This window comes from Mirounga leonina, unplaced genomic scaffold (assembly GCF_011800145.1).
Source record: "Mirounga leonina isolate KUSES-001 unplaced genomic scaffold, KU_Mleo_1.0 Mir_154, whole genome shotgun sequence".
In the NCBI taxonomy this organism is placed as follows: Eukaryota; Metazoa; Chordata; class Mammalia; order Carnivora; family Phocidae; genus Mirounga; species Mirounga leonina.
The window spans coordinates 54,709,112-54,732,249 of NW_023270389.1; the positions used below are offsets into that span (position 1 = coordinate 54,709,112).

The window sequence follows — 23,138 nt, forward strand, 5'->3', positions numbered from 1 at the left end:
TGAGAAAAAGATGTGGTTTATCAATCTTATTAATTCTTTCAAAGAACCAGCTTCTAGTTTCGTTGATCTGATCTACTGTGTTTCTGGTTTCTAATTCATTGATTTCTGCTCTAATCTTAATTATTTCTCTTCTAATGTGTGGCTTAGGCATCGTTTGTTGCTTTTTCTCTAGTTCTTTAAGGTGTAGAGTTGGTGAATTCAAGATTTTTCTATTTTTTTGAGTGAGGCTTGGATGGCTATGTATTTCCCCCTTAGGACTGCCTTTGCAGTATCCCATAGGTTTTGGACCGATGTGTTTTCATTCTTATTGGTTTCCGTGAATTGTTTAAGTTCTTCTTTGATTTCCTGGTTGACCCAAACATTCTTGAGCAGAGTGGTCTTTAGCTTCCAAGTGTTTGAATTTCTGCCAAATTTTTTCTTGTGATTGAGTTCCAGTTTTAGAGCATTATGGTCTGAGAACATGCAGGGAATAATCTCAGTCTTTTGGTATCAGTTGAGACCTGATTTGTGACCCAGTATGTGGTCTATTCTGGAGAAAGTTCCATGTGTGCTTGAGAAGAATGAGTATTCTGTTGTTTTAGGGTGGAATGTTCTGTATATATCTATGAGGTCCATCTGGTCCAGTGTGTCATTCAAAGCTCTTGTTTCCTTGTTGATTTTCTGCTTAGATGATCTGTCTATTGCTGAGAGTGGAGTATTGAGGTCTCCTACAATTAACGTATTATTATCAATATGACTCTTTATTTTGGTAAACAGTTGGCTTATGTAGATGGCTGCTCCCATGTTGGGGGGGTAGATATTTACAATTGTTAGATCTTATTAGATAGACCCTTTAAGAATGATATAGTGTTGGGCGCCTGGGTGGCTCAGTCGTTGGGTGTCTGCCTTCGGCTCAGGTCATGATCCCGGAGTCCTGGGATCGAGTCCCACATCGGGCTCTCTGCTTGGCGGGAAGCCTGCTTCTCCCTCTCCCACTCCCCCTGCTTGTGTTCCTGCTCTCACTATCTCTTTCTCTGTCAAATAAATAAATAAAAAATCTTTAAAAAAAAAAAGAATGATATAGTGTCCTTCTGTGTCTCTAACTACAGTCTTTAGTTTAAAATCTAATTTGTCTGATATAAGAATTGCTACCCCAGCTTTCTTTTGAGGTCTGCTGGCATGGAAGATGGATCTCCATCCCTTCACTTTCAGTCTGGATGTATCTTTAGGTTCAAAATGAGTCTCTTGTAGACAGCATATGGATGGGTCCTGTCTTTTTATCCAATCTGCAACACTGTGTTATTTTATGGGAACACTTAGGCCTTTCACATTGAGAGTGATTATTGAAAGATATGAATTTATTGTCATCATTTTGCCTGTGAAGACCTTGTTTTTATAGATTGTCTCTGTAAATTTCTATTCTATATAACTCTTGGGGTCTTTCTCCTTTTATAGAACCCCCCTTAATATTTCTTCAGGGCCGGCTTAGTGGTCACATATTCTTCAGTTTCTGCCGGTCTTGGAAGCTCTGCATCTCTTCATCCATTCTAAATGACAGCCTTGCTGGATAAAGTATTCTTGGCTGCATGTTCTTCTTGTTTAGTACCCTGAATATGTCTTTCCAGGCCTTTCTAGCTTGCCAGGTCTCTGTGGATAGGTCTGACGTTATTCTGATGTTCCTCCTTCTGTACGTAAGGAATCTCTTCCCCCTAACTGCCCTTAAGATGGTTTCCTTGGTTCTAAGATTTGCAAGTTTGACTATTACATGCCAGGGTGTTGGCCTATTTTCCTTGATCTTGGGAGGGGTCCTCTCTGCCTCTAAGACATGAATATTTGTTTCATTCCCCAGATTAGGGAAGTTCTCAGCTACGATTTGCTCAAATACATCTTCTAGTCCTCTCTGTCTCTCTCTCCACCCCCTACAGGATTCCAATAATTCTGACATTGGAACGCTTCATGGTGTCACTTATTTCTCTGATTTCTATTTTCATGGATTCTGAGTTGTTTTTCCCTGGCCTCCTCTTTTCCCTTTTTATCTATTAAATGGTCTTCTGGGTCACTAATTCATTCTTCTGCATCACTTACTCTAGCTGTTAGATTATCTAGATTAGATTGGATCTCATTGTAGCATTTTTAAGTTCTGCCATTCAGCTTTCATTTCTGTCCTTAGAGACTCTGTGTTGCCATGAATTGATTTCTCCATTCTAGCTATTGTCTTCAATGTGCTAAAGCACATTCAAGTGTGATATTATTGAATCACGAAGTCTAAGAGGGGTAATGAGGGAAATGAGAAGCTAAGGGGAGGCAGGAAGTGAAAGATAGCTGAGTGTTTGGATTGGAAGGCCCAGCGGTTAGAAGAGAACATTGCATGAGAAGGACTTAGCTGGAAGACGATGGCGTGGTTAGTGGAGAATGGGATGTTTGTAAATCAGACTGTGGAGAGCTGTTCTTGCTGAGAACGACAAGGCTAAGACCTGCACTGGCTCATACAACAGCCACTAGCCATATATAGCTATTTAAGTTGAGATTTAAATTAATTAACATTAAAAAAATTAAAATACATTTCTTTATTGACACTAGCCACATTTCAAGGGCTTAGTAGCCAAACGAGGAGGGTGGCTATCACATTGGAGAGTAAAGATGAAACATTTCTGTGATGGTGGGAAGTTCTTTTGGATATCACTGGTCTAGAGGGTGAACATAGTGATGAGTGGTTGAGACAGGTGGAGGGTAAGATCATTAGAGGTAACGGGTTTAGGGAACTGAGAGGGCATGATGGGGAAGGATTGTATACTTGATTGTGAAATCACTAAGAATTATGAGAAAAGTAATGGTGAAGAGAGAGACGTTGAGTCAGAGATCCATTCACTCCTCCATGCAGCTCTGAGCCTGGGAATGCTGGCTCCTCTCCTGCTCCAGGTGTGGGTCTTTTGATCAAAAGGGAATCTCATTCCCTGAGGAAATGATTGTGTCTGATGCAATTCTGGCCATGAGGACTTGAGACACGAGGAGAGATTCATTGGAGACTTTTGTACATTTTTGGTCTTGCCAATGATCTCTTGGATATAACATCAAAGGCACAGACAAAAAATACAAAAATAGACAAGTGGGATTTCATCAAACTAAAAACGACGAAGTGGAATTCAAGCCTGGCAGGCTGACTCTGTGGCCAGTGCTTTCACACACAGTTCCAGTGGATCCCTGCTCTGCAAGAGAGACACACTGATAGGATTGATGACTGTTAGAAGGGGTGTTGGTGGGGGGGGAACCAAGGTGACTTCTTTTGTGTTTCAGTGGAAAACTATGGATGAATGGAATTGTTTTTCCCTGAGAGAGGTGCTAAAAGAGAATTCTCAAAGGAGGCAAAATCATGACTCTCATACAAATATAAAAGGAATACAGTTAAAAGACTTTATTTAACTTGTTATTAAAGAGGGAGGGGATTGGTAAGATGTGACCATCAGTTTGAAGGTGACACACATTTATAGATTCAGGGATATTGAAATGAATATCACAAAGTAGAGGCAAAACTAGTGTTTCCCACAGTGGGGAGGGGAAGCCAATTATACCTTTAGTAGATGTCATTTACATGTCTATAGACAAGATAATTTTGCATTGCTATTATCGTCTATAATTTACAGAGTTTTAAAATAGGGACTTTTTTTTATAGTGGAAAAAGGGGCAGGATCTCACTAGAGGTTGTTGGCATGAAGGAAGTGGAAGTGCGCTAGCTAGAAGCAAGGCATCATATATGACTGGTTTTGAGGAGTATATCTGACTTTCTTTTGTTGGTCCTGAGTTGGAAGCAGGGACAAAAGTGAGAAGCTGGCACTCACTGATCAAGTCCTGACTGTTTTGGACTGGTGCGGAGGTTGTGGGTCAGAGTTCTACTGTTGTAGGTGGTCTGGCCATTGTCCATTTGTACATTCAATCCCTCAGATCAATGTATTCAGTGCAATAGAGGAGACTAGGTTCAGGTTCCAGCTTGGTTCTTGTGGTATGTCACTGTGACCTGGGTAGTTTGTCTTGCCACATTTCACCTTGAGCACTGAAACTCTCTAGCCAACTTCGTGAGGAATGCTCTGCTTCAAGGGCGAGTATTCAATGGAGCAGTTTTTCATTATGAGTTTCTATGTTAAGGGTTCTGCACCCAATTCCAATGTGTGTGGGGGCTTTTCCCCTACACTGCAAAGTAATTCTTGGACATCAGCTGGGTGTCCTACCATTGAACTCAAATTTGACATTGTCTGCCCAGAGATTGCATCAGATTCCACAGGTGAAGGGCTCAGTCCTACAAGATGCCCTTCCCTCTCACTTCAGCCCAGATTGTCATCCATGCTTCTGAGGACCAGCTATAGATTGGAGATTCCAATGACCCCTCCTTGGGTTTGACTAATTTGCTAGAGTGGCTCACAGAACTCAGAGAAACCATTTTACTTGCTAGAGAACCAGGTTATTATAAAAGGATATAACCCAGGAAAAATGAGATGGAAGACATGCATAGGGCAAGATATGTGGGAAGGGGTGAAGAGCCTCCATGTCTTCTTTAAGGGCATCAGTCTCCTCAAACTTCTATGTATTCACCAATCTGGAAGCTATCTGAACCCCATGCTTTTGGGTTTTTATGGAAATTTCATTTCATGGAGCCTGGCTCCATGAACGAGTGGAGGTGGTTGATTTTCTGTGGGGTATATCTGATTTGGGTTGTTATGCCAGCTGGAGCACCCCATTCTGTTGTAGAGTGCATTCTAGGGGAATAAGCACTCCCAGGCAGGATCATACCTTTATTTTTATTAAAATAATTTTTTTTTTCAAAATAGTGATTTGATGATGATATACATTGCAAAATGCTCACCACAGGCTTAGTTACATCTGTCAGCATACAAAGTTATTGTAATATTTTTGACTATATTCCCCATTCTGTACTTTTTATCCACATGACCTACTTATTTTATAACTGGAATTTTGTACCCCTTAATCCCTTTCTCCTATTTTTCCCATTCTCCCACCCCTCACCCCTGTGGAAACACCAATTCCCTGTGTTTGTGAGTCTGTTTCTGGATTTTGTTTCTTTGTTGTTGTTGTTGTTTTATTTGTTATTCTGTTTTTTAGATTCTACATGTAAGTGAAATTATATGGTCTTTTTCTTTCTCTATCTTCCTTGCATTCCTTTAGACACATTCTAGTGAATTTATTGAACCCCTAATTCTTTTATGGCCTTTATGAGTAGACACCTCATCCTCTTCTCTCCCCTCAACTTGTAAAAAGAGCATAAAAGACCACCTGAAACATTCAGTTTCTAGGTTTTTTTCTTTCTTTTTATTTCTAATCAGCTCATACCATAACAGGATCATTTTAGTACAACTAAAGAGAATGACACGGCAATGGAGGGACCAGAGCATTGTAAATCTACTATGTGCATCTGAGAAGCCATCTGGGTAATCTTTTATTTATAGGAAAATTAGGAAAATGGCCATAAGCAAAGCCAGAAGGCTTAAGAGTTTAAGTAAACTTGCGGAAGAAGATGGGGATTCTTGTACAATTCGAGTTTTGGTGACTTTGAATGTTCGATCCCATTGGGTCAAGATGGCATTTCTGGCTCCTTTCCATTTCCCTGGGCCAGTCAGGCGGAACTGGTATGGTGTGCATGGGCCAAAGAAGATGGTCAAAGCCAGGCGTGGGTCCATCAGGAGCAGAGAGAATAGGTTGGGTTTTGCATTGATACTGGTCAGGAGTTCATCTATGTATGTGATATAATCTGATTGTAAAGCTTTGCAGTAGCACAAGCCAAACCTTCATAAAAGGAAAATTGGGGATAAAGACAAAAAGGTAAAATAATGATAATCCAGAACAAGTAAAAGTGCCAAAAAGTAAACAGCAATGTTAGAAAATTTGAAATGGTTAGTGTGTTCTTCCCTCTAAGCTCATAGCTGTCTAATGGTCTCATTATATATATATTTTTAAATGCAAGATGAGCTCTTTGACAAGATACTCTATATGCATGGTGCTCCAGATGCTCGTAATGCAGCTGGTATTTCTTTAGTTCTTTTGTCAAATAATTAACAATTTCTAGAAAGAAAGTTTTTACATAATTTCACTATTCCTAAATTTTTCTAAAACTCAAATATTGTTAGATTTATATAATGTAAAAGTCCGCAAAAATCAATAGGGTAGAATTCCCTGTAAAGCAGGGCTTAGTCCCTAAAATCACTGACTGACCTGTGACAAGAGGCCTTCCACTGTGCAGTTCTTTTTTTAATGCTTTTTTAAAATTTTATTTTATTATGTTGTTAGTTATCATACAGTATATCATTAGTTCTTGATGCAGTGTTCCACAATTCCACTGTGCAGTTCTAATTAATTATCTATGTTATAGCAGAATTCCATAATGGAGATTGAATCATATTCCAGGTTGAGGGTGAAAAAGAGACATCTAAAATGTTTTTATTATTTTGGGATTTAGCACTTTGACAAGGATAGATCAACATGAAGTCTGCAAAGATATATAAATTAGAGAAGTGATAAAAATTCTTAAATGCAGTGATTTTAAAACTTTCTTTTGGTCTGAGAAACCATTTTTTAAGGGAAAATTTATGTGAAAGCGCAAAACAGATTCACAGTGAGACAGATAAAACCAGAGATGTTTTAGCTGGATTAGGAGTGAGAATTGGGGGTGTGGGGGAGGCCGAGACTCCCTTCTTTGCTGGCCACCTTCCTTCTCTTATCCCTGGCCCTTGAGTGCCAGCCAAAGAGCAGAGCATAAGTGGAAACCTCTTCTCCGGAAACAGGGTCAACAAACTTACTCTGGCAAAAGGCCAAATGGTAAGTACATTAGGCTTTAAGGGCCATATTATGGTCTCTGTCTCAACTACTCAACTCTGCTGTTGTAACTAAAAAGCAGCTATACACAATCTGTAAACGAATGAGTACGGCTATGTTCTCATAAAACTTTACGTATGGCCACTGTGATTTAGATTTCCTATAATTTTCACATATCACAAAATATTCTTTTTTTTCACTCATTTAAAAACGTAAAAGAGGGGTGCCTGGGTAGCTCAGTTGGTTAAGCATCTGCCTTTGGCTTACCATGTGGCGCTGGATAATCATGGTCTGAAGTGACGATTTGGGGACACTTAAACTTCTCAATTTCTTTTCTGCCCTTTCTCCTTAAACAAGCTAGGCTAGATTTTTTTTTTCCTCTAAGTCTCAGGTGCTTCTTTTTCCTCCAGTGTAACTCACCTCTGTCTGCTATTGTTTTACCAATTTGAGTGATGATTCAAAAAAGATGCATAAGTGGTTAACTTAGTTAACTTACCCACTGGGTGTGTCTTCTTTTCTTGCATTAACTTCATCTATCATGACATTTCGTGGTGGTAACTTGTTTATACCTATGAAACATACGCACAAAGAAGGCAATTTAACTTTAAGCCTGCTTGCTTAGTGAGTGAAGATACTTTATTACCGCTCATCTTTTATTCTTAGTACCCAGTGACTTGGCCAAAAAAAGTGGTATTCTCCTGGTAATAATGCTACCAGGTGAAAAGTTGTAAGCATCTGGTCATCTCACTAGTTATCTGATACAGCAAAACCTCACAACTGAATTCTGTCACTTCACTGATTGAAATTTTACATTTTAGTCAAACCTGTTGATTCGGTGAAAATAACAGGTAGAAACAACTTATATTTTTTGACTCCTGATTTATCTTTTGTGCTGGTAATGGTTCAAATTCATTATGATAGTGTAATTCCGAAGAATAGAATGGATCCTGCTTTTAAAGATTGTGTTGTTTTAGATAGGACCTGGGGATGTTCTCAAAATTTCCAATATTCCAAATAACATGCCAAAAACATTTGCCCTGCGGTTTTTCGTGCACATACCTTTCAGGACTCGAACAACCCATCGTGCTTGTGTTTCTCCTATGGGTATCATGGAGCCTAAGGGTTTGATGAGGCCAATAACAGCCAGGGTTGGCTGTGGCAGATGTGCAGGGAAGATGTACTTGTACAGTGATGCCTGGCCATTTTCAACTTTGACTACAGTCTCATCAAGGAAGGGGAAAGCAAAGGTGTAGCCCGTGGCAAAGACAATGATATCAATGGGCTCTTCTTTTGGGGTGTTGTTAAATACGACAGAGTTTTCATTCACCTCCTTTATGCTTGGCCTGATGAGAAGTTTCCCAGTGATGATACAGCCCGGAAGCTCGTCATTTAGCACAGGCTCTCTCAGCTGTGTCCTAAACAGAAATGTGGGCAGGGAAGAGATCTGCCAGTGACCAGCATGGCCAGCCCTACCTTCTCCTTTCCTTCCCTTCTTCATTCTGGGACTCTCCCCTTGGCCAGGCAGAAGGTACCAGCCATGGGAGAAGTTCCTTCTGTGGGAGGGACTCATCAATGTCCAAGAATTATGGAATGTGTTTGCCATTTACTAGAGTTTGGAAGCCTGTGGAGAAGGGGGTCAGAGCTTTCTCTGGCTTCTGTTTCCCTTGTGGACTTTCAGCTCTCAGTTATCACTGTCATTAGAGATAGCCCAGTGCTGAAGGACTACAGGGGAAGCTGGGGACTTCTACGTTGGCTGAGAACTGCTGGGAGCTCTCTCCTCCTAGGGAGCAATTGTACAAGAAAAGCAGGCACGTGTTTAAAAGGAACAAGGGCAGGGGCGCCTGGGTGGCTCAGTCGGTTGAGCGGCTGCCTTCGGCTCAGGTCATGATCCCAGGGTCCTGGGATCAAGTCCCGCATCGGGCTCCCTGCTCAGTAGGGAGCCTGCTTCTCCCTCTCCCTCTGCCTGCCTCTCTGCCTACTTGTACTCTCTCTCTGTCAAATAAATAAATAAAAATCTTAAAAAAAAAATAAAAGGAACAAGGGCAGAATTATCTTTTTCTTCCTATGCCTTTGGGATCACTAAGCAAATACTTTGTGAGATGATTTTAAATAAGCTGAGCCCTTTTGAGCTTATGGTGAAGGCACAGAAAGAGACAGTGTGATAAAATGGAAAGAGCCACTGGAATAGGAGGGAGGAAGGGTGGCTTCTTGTCCTAATGTTTATACTTAACAGAGCTTGAGGAAATCATTTGGTCCCAGTTGGCTTTTATTCATGTGTAAAATAGGGATACTGACCCTCGTCATCCTTAGTTCATTGGGTAGGATGAAGAGCATATGAAATAGGAGCCGGGGATGGTCTCAAAATTTCCAAAATCCTAAATAACATGGCAAACCAAATAACATGGCAGACATGAAATAGTATATATATGCAAGAACTTTGGAAATGATAAATGATTAAATCCAAGAGTGAAGGGATGATAGTTCCTTAGGTTCATTTCACATCTTCTAAGGTTTATGGGATTAAATAAAATTCGTCATAGTCCCCCAGCTGCCATCCAGGTTAGACAAAGCTTATGGTAAACAAAGCTCTGGTGCCAAGAGTCAAAACCCCTGGGGGCTTGGAGGTAGGAGGTAGAAGAGGGCAGGTAAGAAATATGGAAGGAGAAGATGGCAATAGTAGAGGCAAGGGGAGAGCTGGTGAGAGGGAGGTATGGGAGAGAAAGATGGAGAGAGCAAGAGAAAACAAGTGTATGTACACAAACAAGGGGGCTGTGTGCCATCAGTGGTGGCTTGGGTGTCACGTGGTCCATGCTGGTCCAGAGTGAACTCTGGAAGAAAATCAGACATGATCTCCAGGCTATAGTGCCACCCTGGTAATGGAATATCACTGTACAAACTTAATGAATGAGAAAGTAGAGCAGTCAGTTTTTGCTAATGAGATAAGTCGTAGGTGATAACTCAGTTACAGATCGAATTAAGGTCAGACTGAGATCATGGTCCTCTTGGCAAGGGCAAGAAGGCATTGCCATTGGAGAGATGGTGAGGGGCAACTACAGCATTTGATTTTTCCCACATAGTGAAACAAGGCAAGTGTGTTGCTTATGTCAAAGGAGTCATAGACAAGTCACTCTCTTTTGATCGCTGTAGCGGAGGCTTGTGTAACTTGCCGAGCTCACAGGGCTCGCTTATTACTAAATGAGCTTGGGCAAGTAACCAAACTTTGAGAAGCCTCAGTTTACCCATGATAAGCAGGAGAGTATAATAATACTTTAAAGGGTTATTGACAAGATGAAATATATAGTTTCACTTACTAAGAACTCAAAAACAGTTAGCTCTTATGAAGTACATTTGTATGAGTTTTCCTTCATATTCAATCATGTGGTTGTGTTATTGCCTGGTTTGGGTATGCCAGTGGAAGGATCAAGTTTTTTTCTTCCTAACAACCCTCAGCAGATACACTATATTTACCTGTCTTCTGGTACTAAGCCGTAATTTGCATGATTGAACCAGCTGTTCATCTTTCTTGCCATCAACCAAGTCACAAATGGAGTTGGGAGAGAATTTCTGAACATGTTCTGAAATCAAGTCATGAACACCATGTCCCATGGGTACCCCGAGTCAAAGACTCAGCTCATCACCCAGGCCCCTCCAGTGGTGCTGAGGAACACCTGGAAGCAATCAAAGAAGCCACTCAGTTTGACCCAGGGAACAGGGCTGACTTTGCCAGAAATTCAGGAAGTTTCATGATTAGAGTGGCACCAGAAGTCTGTCACCCTCAAAATACATCCTCAACCACATAGTTCTGGCTCCTCCAACTCCCATCTTAAAGTTATTCTTTTGAGATCGTGGTTTGAGTATCTCGAGTATTACATGCCTTAGAACATGTAACGGAGAACTTATTATTCTTCATACACAGTGCTAGCCACCACAATGAATGAGATACTGTGAAAACCAAGGTCTCATGTGAAAAAACAATGAGCAGGTGGTTACAATTTTGTAGGTATGACAGCAACTGAAAGTTGTCTACAACGAGTTTCAACAGAAACCATTGTTTGAATTGACAATAAAGTTCAATAACACAATTAGTTTTGGTGAATTCTTTTTTTTTTTTTTTTTGACTTTACAGATTGGCTATTTGAGTTTACCAGCTGACTGAGTTTGAAATTTCCAATCATTAGAGAAATAGAAATAATAATACGCTATCCACATGTGGTGGTCATAGTGGATGAGACTGTATTCTTTTTTATTTCAGGACCTCCTTTCCCTTCTTTCAGGATAACTCCACCAAACCGCTAGTCTCTCCAAATCAATCAATGAATCAATCAATCAATCAGGTCCTTTTTTGAAAGTCTCCAAAAGGAATATTATAGTCACACACTCCCAATCCTTTTTCTTTATGGCTATTTTCACTCTTGCAATTAGTGATCTAATTATCTATACTTATTTAGTTGATATCTGTGTCCCCCATGACTCTATGCTCCACAATGGCAGAAATCTTGTGTCTATTGTGTTCTTCAGTGTATCCCCAGTGCCTGGCACAACATTTGGCACATCAGAAGCCAACAACTCATCTTTATTTGCTGTTAATGAATGCCAACTGAGGAATGTTCATTACAATTATTACATAAATTAGTACTAGAGAGAGAACACTGTGTTGGGGTGAGATAGCTGGGGATGTACATGTGGATTGTGATAAAGGAGAAAAGGCACTGTAGGAGGGAGGGGTATGGTACAAGGAAGGGGAAGAGAGACGCAGAATTGGAAAGGGCTCAGAGTAGTGGGGGATAAAGTTGAAAAGGCAGATTTGAACCGGATTAAGGAGAACCCTATAAGGCAGGGGCTAATCATCTGCAATTCATTAGTATTTTCTTTTGTGTTGCTTTTGTTTTATTTTATTTTATTTTATTATTTTATTTTATATTTTAGTAAAAAGAGTTTCTCTGTACATTTTGGCAGGAGCACGGACCCAGCATAGCTTTCTTAGCTTCTGTGGTTTGGCAAAGCGATCAAAAGTGGCCTGTGCTTTCTCAGATCTGCCTCCTCTGCTTCTCTCTCCCACTTATTTTTTTTATTTTTTATTTTTTTACTTGAGTATAGTTGACTTTTTTTTTTTTTGTAAGGGGAGTTATTAGAAGTTTTTAAACACAAGAGTGTCATAATGAGAGCTGGCTTTTCAAAGGATTTGTTTGTCGGCGTTAGGGTGTCTGTAAGGATTGCCGTGTGGGAGGAGGGACTGGGCATGCAGGGATGTGGGTAGAATTAGTTACAGGTGCTTTGGGTCAGAGGAACTTAAACTTGAAGGCTGGCTCTGCCATCTGCAAGTGGCACAACTTCAGACAGGCTCCTTAGCTTCTGTAAGCCTCAGTTTCCTCATCTACAGAAAAGAGTACTGACAGAACCCACTCTACTGGCTTCCTTTGATGACTGAGGCCATGCAGTAAAGCATTTAGTGAAATGCTTGGCACAGAGGAAGCCCCAATAAATATGAATTATTTCTACAATTATTATTAGGAGGACAGTGGGGTAGCCTTCGAGTACGGACCTGCTGAGGGTAGTGGCGGTTAACAAGGAAAGGAGGGAGCGGATGGGAGATCTTCACAAGGAAAAAAGGACAGGATTTTCTCACTGATGGGACCAGGTAAGACACAGATGTCTCCTGTAGCTCTTGTTGGATGACTGGGAAAATGACAAAAATAGGAAGTCAGAGAAGTTTGTCTTGGAGGAAAAATGACGTTTGGAATTTGCAGTAAAATTTATAAACACGAAAAATACTTTAAAAATCTTTTATTTGGGGATGCCTGGGTAGCTCTGCCTTCAGACCAGGTCATGATCCCAGGGTCCTGGGCTCGAGTCCCGCATCCGGCTCCCTGCTCAGCAGGGAGCCTGCTTCTCCCTCTGCCTGCCGCTTCCCCTGCTTGTGCTCTCTCTCTGACAAATAAATAAATAAAATCTTTAAAAAAATAAAAATCTGTTTTTTGTATGTGTGTGTGCTTTAGGCATATTTATTTCTTTCATCATTTATCAGTGTTTGCCTGAGGCATGCATCTTAAGATAAAGTTTTTCATTAAGTAACATGAAGAATGGTACCTGTTTTGCCAGGTGGCTGGCCTCCATAGCAATGTCTGTGCCCGAATTCCCCATTCCAATCACAAGGACTCTCTTGTCCTTAAATATATCTGGATGTTTATATTGCTGGCTATGAAAGTACTGGCCTTTAAAGGTATTTATACCTATAGAAAAAGAAAGTCAAATAAAGAATTTTATAGGATCAGTGAATGAAACATAAATATTGTTCCATTAATATCCTTTTGATGGATTATTATGGGTATTTTTTAATAGCATACTCTAAGAAAAATCCAAAATATGAATACATGGTTTTATAAGACACAGAAATTAGTGAGTGATTATGTAATGGAGGTACTTACTCTATTTCACTAGATAATCTAGGCCTCTAGGTTTATTTACTGCCAAGTTGAAATATTGTGGCATAAAGACTTGTTAAGCAAAAGTGTAAGGAGTCATTACCACTTAAAAGTTGATAGAAATCAATGGGACAGTAATATCCTACTTACTAATATTTGACTATATTAGAGCTTTTCACAAGCAAGGAACAAGAGCAGAGAAGTTAAAGGAAACTTGGAGTCAAGTGCCTCCACTCCACTTAGCCAACCTTTTTTGGCATCTATGTGCTTGGCACTGTGCTAGTTGATATTAGGGAAATAAGATAAATAAAATGTGGTTCTTATTCGAAAAGATCCATGTGGGTTGGGGAAGTTCACTGATAGTTCTCCTTGGTGACTGAGTATAACTCAGGCTGAGTTTGCTGAGTCAGCAAGAGTTGGCTCTGAGAAAAAGGGGTTATGTTAGTTATACTGTGTTTAGATCTACTGTTCTAACGAGAAAGGATAGCTCAGGCAGTTGATGCCAAATTTCTCACTGAAACATTAAATGTGAATAGAGAGTTTTGGAAAATACTCTCAAGGTTGCATTAACACAATCAATCAAAAGTAACACACACTATACAAAGAACCGATTTTTTCCAGAAAAAAGTGATAAGACATCTAGATTCTCAGGGGATAAATATGGATGCTTGTGGCAAGTAGCCTTGTCAAGATCTGGTAGCTCTTTAGTTCACCTTGAATCATTAGAAATCTGATATGAATCTCCGTTAAAACCTACCATAATCCAGAGCCTTTAGAATTTAACAATGATGCAACCAAGTTCAAATATTAATTCAGCCAGGACCCAGTATGGATCAGAGAATGGCTGAGGAGGGAGAGCTAGACAAGTTTAAGGAGAATCATAGAATCATTATCCCTGGATGTTAAATTATCTTAGATTTGCTTAGAACGGCTCTTTGGGATCACAAATGAGCAAATATGAGACTCTGTGGCTTCTATCAGACTAATATTTTCTCCTCTTATATCACAGGAAGACAGAGCAAGCACTTTTATTAGGTGAATGTGGTTGTGTTAGTAAACACACTAGAATGTGTATATCTGAATGAATACAAGTAGTTATCTTGGGAAGCTATACATTTGTTTTATGATACCTGTTACTTTTACTAAGACTTTTTGGAACATCTTTGGAATTGTCTCCAGAGCAATGTGCCTCCAGACACATGTTTTTAAATGTTTTCAATGAATTTGAATTTTTGTAACAGTTAACAATGACCTCGGGGGGGGGGGGGGCGCCTGGGTGGCTCAGTCATTAAGTGTCTGCCTTTGGCTCAGGTCATGACCCGGGGTCCTGGGATCAAGCCTCTCATTGGGCTCCCTGCTCAGTGGGAAGCCTGCTTCTCCCTGTCCTACTCCCCCTGCTTGTGTTTCCTCTCTCACTATCTCTTTCTCTGTCAAATAAATAAATAAAAATCTTTAAAAAACAAAACAATGACCCCAGGGTGTATGTACTATGTACTAAGCAAGTCTGTTGTGAGGCAGAGAGGGAGTTGGTGAGATCTGGAGGACTCCTTTTCAAATCTAAAGTCACAGAACTTTAGAGCTCAAAGCCTCCTTAATGATTAACTAGCCAGGGATTTCAAATGGCCAATTGGTAGTGGCTGGTAAGATTGGTATTGAGAGGGTGCGTGGGTGACTCAGTGGGTTAAGCGTCTGCCTTCGGCTCGGGTCATGATCCCAGGGTCCTGAGATCGAGTCCTGCACAATCCCCACATCAGGCTCCCTGTTCAGTGGGGAGTCTGCTTCTCTCTCTCCCTCTGCCCCTCCCCCCAACTCATGTGCGCTCTCTCTCAAATAAATAAGTAAACAAATAAATAAATAAAATCTTAAAAAAAAAAAGACTGCAAGTCCCATAGAGCTCTGTTTGCTTGATTTGTGATGTACGCTGTTGGGTAAGGTGGTCCAAGCCCCTCATATTTGGCAAAAAACCAGAGGCTTAGAAAGGTTAAGTGGAAAGCCCAAGATTGTATAGCTTGTAGACTGTATAGCCTAGAATCTGTACCTCCTGCTCTCAAGCCCATCCTATTCAAATTGAGGACGTTGGTTCAGTTGCTTTCCAGGTACACTTTATCCTAATTTGACCTGAATTGAATGACATGTGGAGGGCAGAGCCAGCACCATTGGATGTACATGAGTTCGTCATAAAATGAGTATTGGTATCACTTGCAGGTCCTATGTAGACTGTGATTCCGCCACTGGACTCCTATAAGTCTCTTTTTGTTCCTTCCATACAGGCTACTGTTGTCTTATCCAGCTCTGTATTTTTAGCACTTTGTGGGTGCCAAATAAATTGTTGAAGCAGAGGCTGCAGAGCCTCTCTCAGGGATGTTAGAGAATAGTTCCTTGTATCAGGAAGAAGACTGGACTTGGTGCTTTCGATTCAATGACTTTAGTCAAGGGTAGTTTTCAGGATGTGCTTTATCCTGACTTGACCTGTCTTGAGTAAGCTCTGGGGGCATTGGAGGTATGTGAGTTTATTGTAAGATAAGCCTTGAGATCCCTCCAGGTCATATTTAGATGATGAAGAGAAAATTTTCCTAAAGTTTTAAATTTTTGAAAACTTACTGCAGATAAAAATAAACGAAACCATTGCCTCTTCTAGTCCCTCTGCACTGTCATCCAGTGGAAATTTGACAGAGATTAACATGAATCATGGTTGCAAAAACTAGATAAGGAAGCTGAGACTCAAGGATGACTTAACTTGGGTCCCAAGATTCTTCTCCCTGTTGACTACTGACCTAGTGACAAATACCTCTGATCTAGCTAAACCTCTACAGAACAAACAAAAATCACACTACTTTTTTCTTTATTCATTGATTGACCTTTGTGGCCTCTGAACTCAGCTTTGGTTGTGTGCTACTGCTGAGGCTAACCACTTGCGTAAGTATCCCGTGACTTAGAAGACTTTCTGAGTGATACCCATCACTTACGGAGGGACATTGAACCTTAGTGAAGCATAAAACTGCTTGCTAGTTATTTATTCTACCTTTGGGCACTTATTGGTTTTTGAAACAAATGAAAGCCAAAAGCTGGCCAGAAAGTGCTGGTTAGAAAAGAATCCCTGTTACCTCACAACTTTAACTATTTAACGGAGGAACCATAGAAATGCATTCCCAGATCAAGCCAGTAACAAGATGGCTCTCTTGAGACAAATTAAGATCAGTTTCAGAAAATGCTGTACCTGGAAAAGAGTAGAGTGGCAAATACGGGTTAGTAAGGAAACCAGTGCAGACCATGACAACATCAAAGATGGCAGACTCTTGCTTTCCTTCATGCTGAGTGACCACCTCCCATTGGCTGGTGACAGTAAAATCTGGGCATTTTGTTACTTTGCAGACTTTAGTCTGAAAAGAGAATTATAGTCACAATTTGTTGTCAAGTTTCTAGTAAGGGCTTGCTGTCCAATGTATCAGTTGACATTTCAAATGTTCTAGAGCACAGACTAACCATAATTAATAAGCATAAACTTAGAAATTGAATCGAGTTAGCAGATTAACTATAATTTTCTGGATGAAAGTATTCTAAGCTTAGAGTTTAGAGTGGTGGGGTATTTAAGAGAAGTGATGAGATCCAAAAAGTTTGAGTGATTTGCTCAAATTCTCACAGTAAGTGATAGAACTGAGAACCATGGTCTTCGGATGTCTTTTTCATTATTTCTGTTATGTATATCTCTCCTAGAGCTATGCTTTAGGAGAGACATGGGTAATATAAATTGAAAATATAAATTTGGATCTTATGAAAGGTCCTATAGAATATGTTGCTAAAGCTTTCCCAGATCCCGAGAATGATTGGGAAATGCCAACTTTATGGCCTGAATGTTCTGGGAGGATCCCAAATTTCAGTCTATTTTTTGTTTTAATTGAGTGCATATAAGTTTATAGGTGCGAGGTTCTGATTCAGAAAATATGTAAAATAAATTTACAGTCAAATTTAAAAACATCAATGCTCCACTGGCCAAGAGACTTTGCTGCCTTTCTTTTTCAGTTCTCAGAGAAGACAGGCATTTCAAGTCTTTCCTAATGGGTTCACTATTTGTTTTATAATATTTGAAGCATTTGTTGGATTCCAAAATTTGTATTAGGAACTCTTCCTTTTTAAAATATGTTTTCAGTTAATTAAAAATTAATTGATTTCAAAATAAAGTTTACTTTTATCTTAAAAATAAGAACTGTTTGTAATTAAAAATTTGGAGTGCACAGAGAGGAAAGAAATTTCCTATGTGTGTACTTTCTTAAAAATTTGGTGAACATCTAGCTTTAAACTTTTTTTTTTCAATTATTTTAAAATAGACTTGGGGTACCATGTTAGTAAAGGAAATGCCTCAGATTCAGGAGCTCTGATGCATTAAAAAATATTTCTGTGGATCATATACTTCCACTATGGTAGTGTTTCATTTTTAGTGTCCCTTGCAAAATAAGGAAGTGGAGTAAAATACTCTTTGGAAAACTGGAATACTTACAGTTTGATTGAAATATAATTGGCATACAACACTGTGTAAGTTTAAAGTATAGGATGTAATGATCTGATAAATGTATATACTGCAAAATAATTCCAACAAACAATAAGTTTAGTTCACATCCATCACCTCACATAGTTATAATTCTTTTTCTTGTGATAAGAACTTTTAAGATCTACTCTCCTAGCAACTTTCAAATATACAATTCAATGCAGTTAACTATATTCAGCATGCTGTACATCATATCCCCACAACTGATTTATCTTATAACTGGAAGTCTGTACCTTTTGACCATCTTAACCCATATCCCCCAACTCCCACCCTTCACCTCTGGCAACCACCAATCTGTTCTGTTTCTGTGAGTTGGGTGTTTTTAAATTTCACATACAAGTGAGATCATACAGTATTTGTCTGACTTATTTCACTTAGTATAATACTCTAAAGGTCCAACCATGTTGTTGCAGATGGCAGGATTTCCTTTTTTATGGCTAAACAACATTCTAGTGTGTGTGTAGGTGTGTGCCACATTTTCTTTATTCATGTACCCATTGATGGACACTAGGGTTGTATCCATTTCTTGACTATTGTAAATAATGCCGCAGTGAACACGGGGGTGCAGATGTCTCTTCAAGATAGTGGTTACATTTTGGTCAGTACTTTTAAGGTTGTGAATATGAATCTTACTTACTACTAGTTTTGGTCATTTATGTTGCTTTCAATTCCCTTGGAATTCCTTACCATCCCCATCTGTATCAAGGAGAGGGGGAGATAGGAGAAGGAAAACACATGGATTTTCATGTTTCTTGGAGAGGAAAAGAAGGGGAAAAAAAGAGAGTATATTCATTTGCCTCCATCCTTCTACCTTCTTCCTATCTCTGTTCTTGGAAATGGGAAGGGAGGTGGGTAAGGTCTATGAAAAGAACAATATTCAAAGATTTTTCTATTCCCAAGGATATCTAGAAAAGATTTCCTTCAAATACTGAGGTTCTCTTGTGTATGGGCCATTGCACATGTTTATTCCTATAAAGAGATACTCAAGAAGAGAGGACCTAGGTACTGGCAGAAGTCATCAATGTCCCAATGTGCTTTTGTCCCAAGCTGAGATTGTGGTTTGATATTTTCAGGTACCTTTGGGTACCTGGATGAAGTTATTACTAACTAAAAATGTATACATGTGAATCCTTACAGAAAGTAACCACCTCTACCTCCAGATTTACTTAGGGTGGTGTGAGTACAAGGGGAAAAGGAATCCAGCCAGGTGTCATCAATCTTGCCAGTTCATGATCTCATCTACAGAGCCAAGGGCTAGGCTATTGAGAGAAATAGGAAACAGGTAGGCAATACTTTCTGACTACTGACTGATGTTTTGTGTCTTACCTTGAATTGAGTGCATTCCAGAAGGCTGAACCAGTTTGCATACATTTTGAGATATTCCAGGAATTGAGAATTTGGCACATAGTTTGGATAATCTTCTGGGAATGGAAAGTCTGAGTAACAAGACATCTCCTTGCAGCTGTTGGAAACCACAGACTTACAGAGGCTGGCTCTGCCTTCTTCAACATGTTCCTGTACAAACAGTGTACGCACATGAGTGTGTATGCATTTGTGCATGTGTGAGCACACACATGAAAATGGATGTTAATTTTTAGACATTTCAAACATTGACAGAGATTAAAGTTACCCTTTCTAATGGGATTTGTTATCCTGCACTTGAGGTAGGGTGAACACTGAACACTGAATTTTATGATCTGGATTGCAATTTCATTCATTACATGTGAACAAATAAACCCAGGATGAACTCACCTTTCCAGATTCACATGGCATTATGGCAAAATACAGGAAAATAGGGAAATAGACCAGAGCCAGGAAATAGTGTCTGGATGATGGACAATTGCTAGGTAGTTTGGTTTCACAGGGTGTTGTTGAAAGGATTATGGAGAAGAGGGTTCAGATTATGAAGGATTTTGCGTCTAAGGTTAAGGAATTTGGATTTTATAGGAAGGTGATGGCAGTCTTCTGAATGTTTTAATGTGGAAGTGATTCCTGTTATATTTTGGAAAGCTAATTCCTGTTCTACAAAAGACGAATGACAGAAGTCTGGAAAAGAAGGAAGGAGGCTGGTGAAGAGCCTAAAACACAAATCCACTCTAGCCATCACTGAAGGCAGCCTGAGCAGAAGCATTGGCAGTTGAAAAAGAGAAGTGGAAATTGAGGCAGCAGAATGACAGAAGGCACAGGATGGTGGAGCGGTTTGGATTTAGGATTTGGGAGAAGAAGCAGGTCAAAGGTTTCTAGACTGGATAAGTGCACACACATGATGAAAGACCATTTCCCACCCCCAGTTTCGACCTGAATAAATGGCAAATATTAGTATCTCAGACAACTCCCACCAAGTTGAATAGTAAGCAGTTTTGGTATATATGTAGTTGTTAATATACATTGCCTCTGTCTTTTGGATGTATTATGAAGGATGCTCTGAGTTTAATAGGAAGGGGGCCTTAGTATTTTAATATTGGTTACCATTTTGTTATGTATAGTTCTTTTTTTTACCTGTGAAACAATAATTATTTTATTTGTGTGAACAAGTGGAAAGACGAATATAAGCTTCACATGTAGAGGAGGGCTCACTTTGTTCCCTCAAATGATGTGAATCTAGATCTGCATGAAATGCGTAGAGATTACAGGGAATAAAATTATAAACATATCTTTCAATTAATGGTTTCAATTAATCCTGCCGATCTCATCAACTAATGGGTTCACTGTATCTTGCTTGTCTGTAGCCCCACCTCTGACAGTCTCATTTGTCCAGAATAAATCTAGAAAACTGGAATCTAAAGTCTTCTGAGAAAGATGACTATTTAAGTCCTGATCTTTTATTCTGCGGGAGATCTAAAGCAGTGTTACTCAAAGACGTAGTTGGCTGAGCAATATGGAGCTGAATTGATCATTAGCACTCTAAGACAAGATAAGTACAGAAATTGAGAGTAAGCATCTGGAAACTTTTACAGCGGTAATTCAACATTGCTCAATATCCACGCATGTGGACTCCTATATGTTGAACGAGACTCAGATCAGTCTCAGTTTTATCTGACCCCTGCGAGAAATGCTGTGGTGGTTGAGCTGTATACTAGACGTGGGCAGTGGGACTACATTAGTGATGTTTTAAGGTTAGTTTGAAAACTGTTATCCGAAAATGCATACAATTTATCATTTTCTTTCATTGAAAGATAACTGATATTGGAGCATCTGGGTGGCTCAGTCAGTTTAGCGCCTGACTTGGGCTTAGATCATGATCTCAGGGTCCTGGGATCAAGACCGAGGCTGGGCTTACTGCTTAGCAGTGAGTCTGCTTGTCCCTCTCCCTTTGCCCCTCCCCCAGTTCATGCAAGTGAACGCGCGTGTTCTCTGTCTCTCTCAAATAAATAAAATCTTAAAGAAAGAAAGATAACTGATATTTAATTATAAACTTAAAGAATAAACTATCCGAACTGGCCACTGATAAAAGGTTGAAGATAAGTTTTGAAAATACAGCACTACTTGCTTCATTTTGGATAGCAGTTACAAGAATGTCCTGGGCACGCCCCCTGGGTGGCTCAGTCGGTTAAGCCGTCTGACTCTTGATTTCAGGTCATGATCTCAGGGGGGATTGAGCCCCATGTCGGGCTCTGTGCTCAGCGTGGAGTCTGTTTGAGATTCTCTCTCTCCCTCTGCTTCTGCCCCTCACCCTGCTCTTCCTCTCTCTCTCTCAAAATAAATTTAAAAAAAGAATGTCCTAAACTTCCTGAGATCACTTTAAAATTTCTTCTTCCATTCCAATCAACGTACTTTTGTGAACAGTGTTTCTCTCTTTATGTGTGCTATTAGGCAAAACTTAGAAAGAGTTTAGATATACACTATCCCTTGAGAAGAGCATGGTCTTCCCTCCAATCCAGATGAGATAAAATAAAAAACAAGAAGCCAGCTTAATGATCACATTAAAAACTTTAACTATTAATATGTCCAATGCATAGTAAAAGTGTGCCTACGGTGTTTCAAATGGAGACAGTTTCACACACAATGTTTTATTTAGCTAAAGGTTGCAAGTGTAATAGTGATTTTCTATATTAATTGCGTATATATACACTTTCAAAGAAAAATGGGTCTACTTTTTGGAATTATTTTATTTGTATGCTCATTTAATGACATTTGCTGAATTTTTTGACTCCATACGAATTTTGAATTTATATTTTGACATTTTTTTCATTTCATTTTCATTGTTTTCATAGTTCGTTTTTACTATATCTTACAAATGTAATTGTATATACTTGATTGGAAATTAAACAACAGAACAAAAACTGAATCCTCTCCACAGTTTGAGAAGCACAGCTCTCTAGTCAGTGCTCCTTAATCTTGTTAAGAATCACCTGGGAAATCTTATAACATGTAGATGCTGATTCAGTAGGTCTGCTTGATCCTGAGATTTTTTTAAAAAGATTTATTTATTTATTTGAGAGAGAGAGAGAGAGACTGCACTTGTGAGAGCAGGAGGAGGGAGGGGCAGAGGGGGAGGAGGAGGGAGAGGGAGAAGCAAACTGTACTGAGCTCGGACCCCACGCACAGGGCTGGACCTCATGACACTGAGATCTTTACCTGAGCTGAAACCAAGAGTTGGATGCTCAACCAACTGAGCCACCCAGGTGCCTCAAGCCTGAGATTCTGTATTTCTAACAAATTCCCCTGCAGATGCTGTTGGGCCACAGACCATAATTTGAGTAACAAGGTTTTAGAGCAGTCCTACCCAACCGGAATGTGTTGGAACATGCACACTTTAAAGTTTTCTGGTAGTCATATTTAAAAAAGTAAAAAGAACCAGGTGAAATTAATTTTAACAGTATACTTTAACTCAATATATCTAAAATTTTATACTTTCAACATGTAATCACTATAAAAAGTACTAATGAAGTATATTATATTCTTTTATGCATAGCAAGTCTTTCAAGTATCAGTGTATATTTTATACTTCTCAATTCAAATGCTAAATGTTAATCGAAAAAGGGAATTCATATACCCAAATTGTTAATGAATATACTTAAAAGCGCTCCAGTAACTGAATTGAGGATTGGTTTTAAAATTAAAATTAATTAAAATTAAATGAAATAAAAGATTCAATTTTTTAGTCATATCAACCAATTCCATAGTTCCATGTGGCTGGTGGCTACCTTAGAGAATAGCAGAGCTTTAAACTTGAAGCTGGGTATTAGAACTAAATTTAGTGTTGGTTTGATTTAATTAAAAGTGAAGTTTCCTCTGGGTTGTAGAAAAAAAGGCAATAGGAACAGCTGTAAAGAGCTGTAATATGGAGAAGCAAGAACAAGCAGGAGGGGAAGAAACTATAGTATAATAAGAGAAACATCAGCTATGAACATTCTGGAGTCAATTAGGCCAAG

At 39.4% G+C, this 23,138-nt stretch overlaps 1 protein-coding gene across 1 annotated transcript; it reads right to left on the bottom strand.

Moving 5' to 3' along the window:
* Positions 1 to 5,429: 5,429 nt before the first annotated feature.
* Positions 5,430 to 19,536, bottom strand: FMO1 (flavin containing dimethylaniline monoxygenase 1). The gene is given in 8 exon segments (XM_035011029.1): positions 5,430 to 5,772; positions 7,295 to 7,367; positions 7,858 to 8,213; positions 10,267 to 10,466; positions 12,886 to 13,028; positions 16,438 to 16,600; positions 19,090 to 19,278; positions 19,516 to 19,536. Coding segments are annotated over 8 exon segments (1,488 nt in total).
* Positions 19,537 to 23,138: the final 3,602 nt, after the last annotated feature.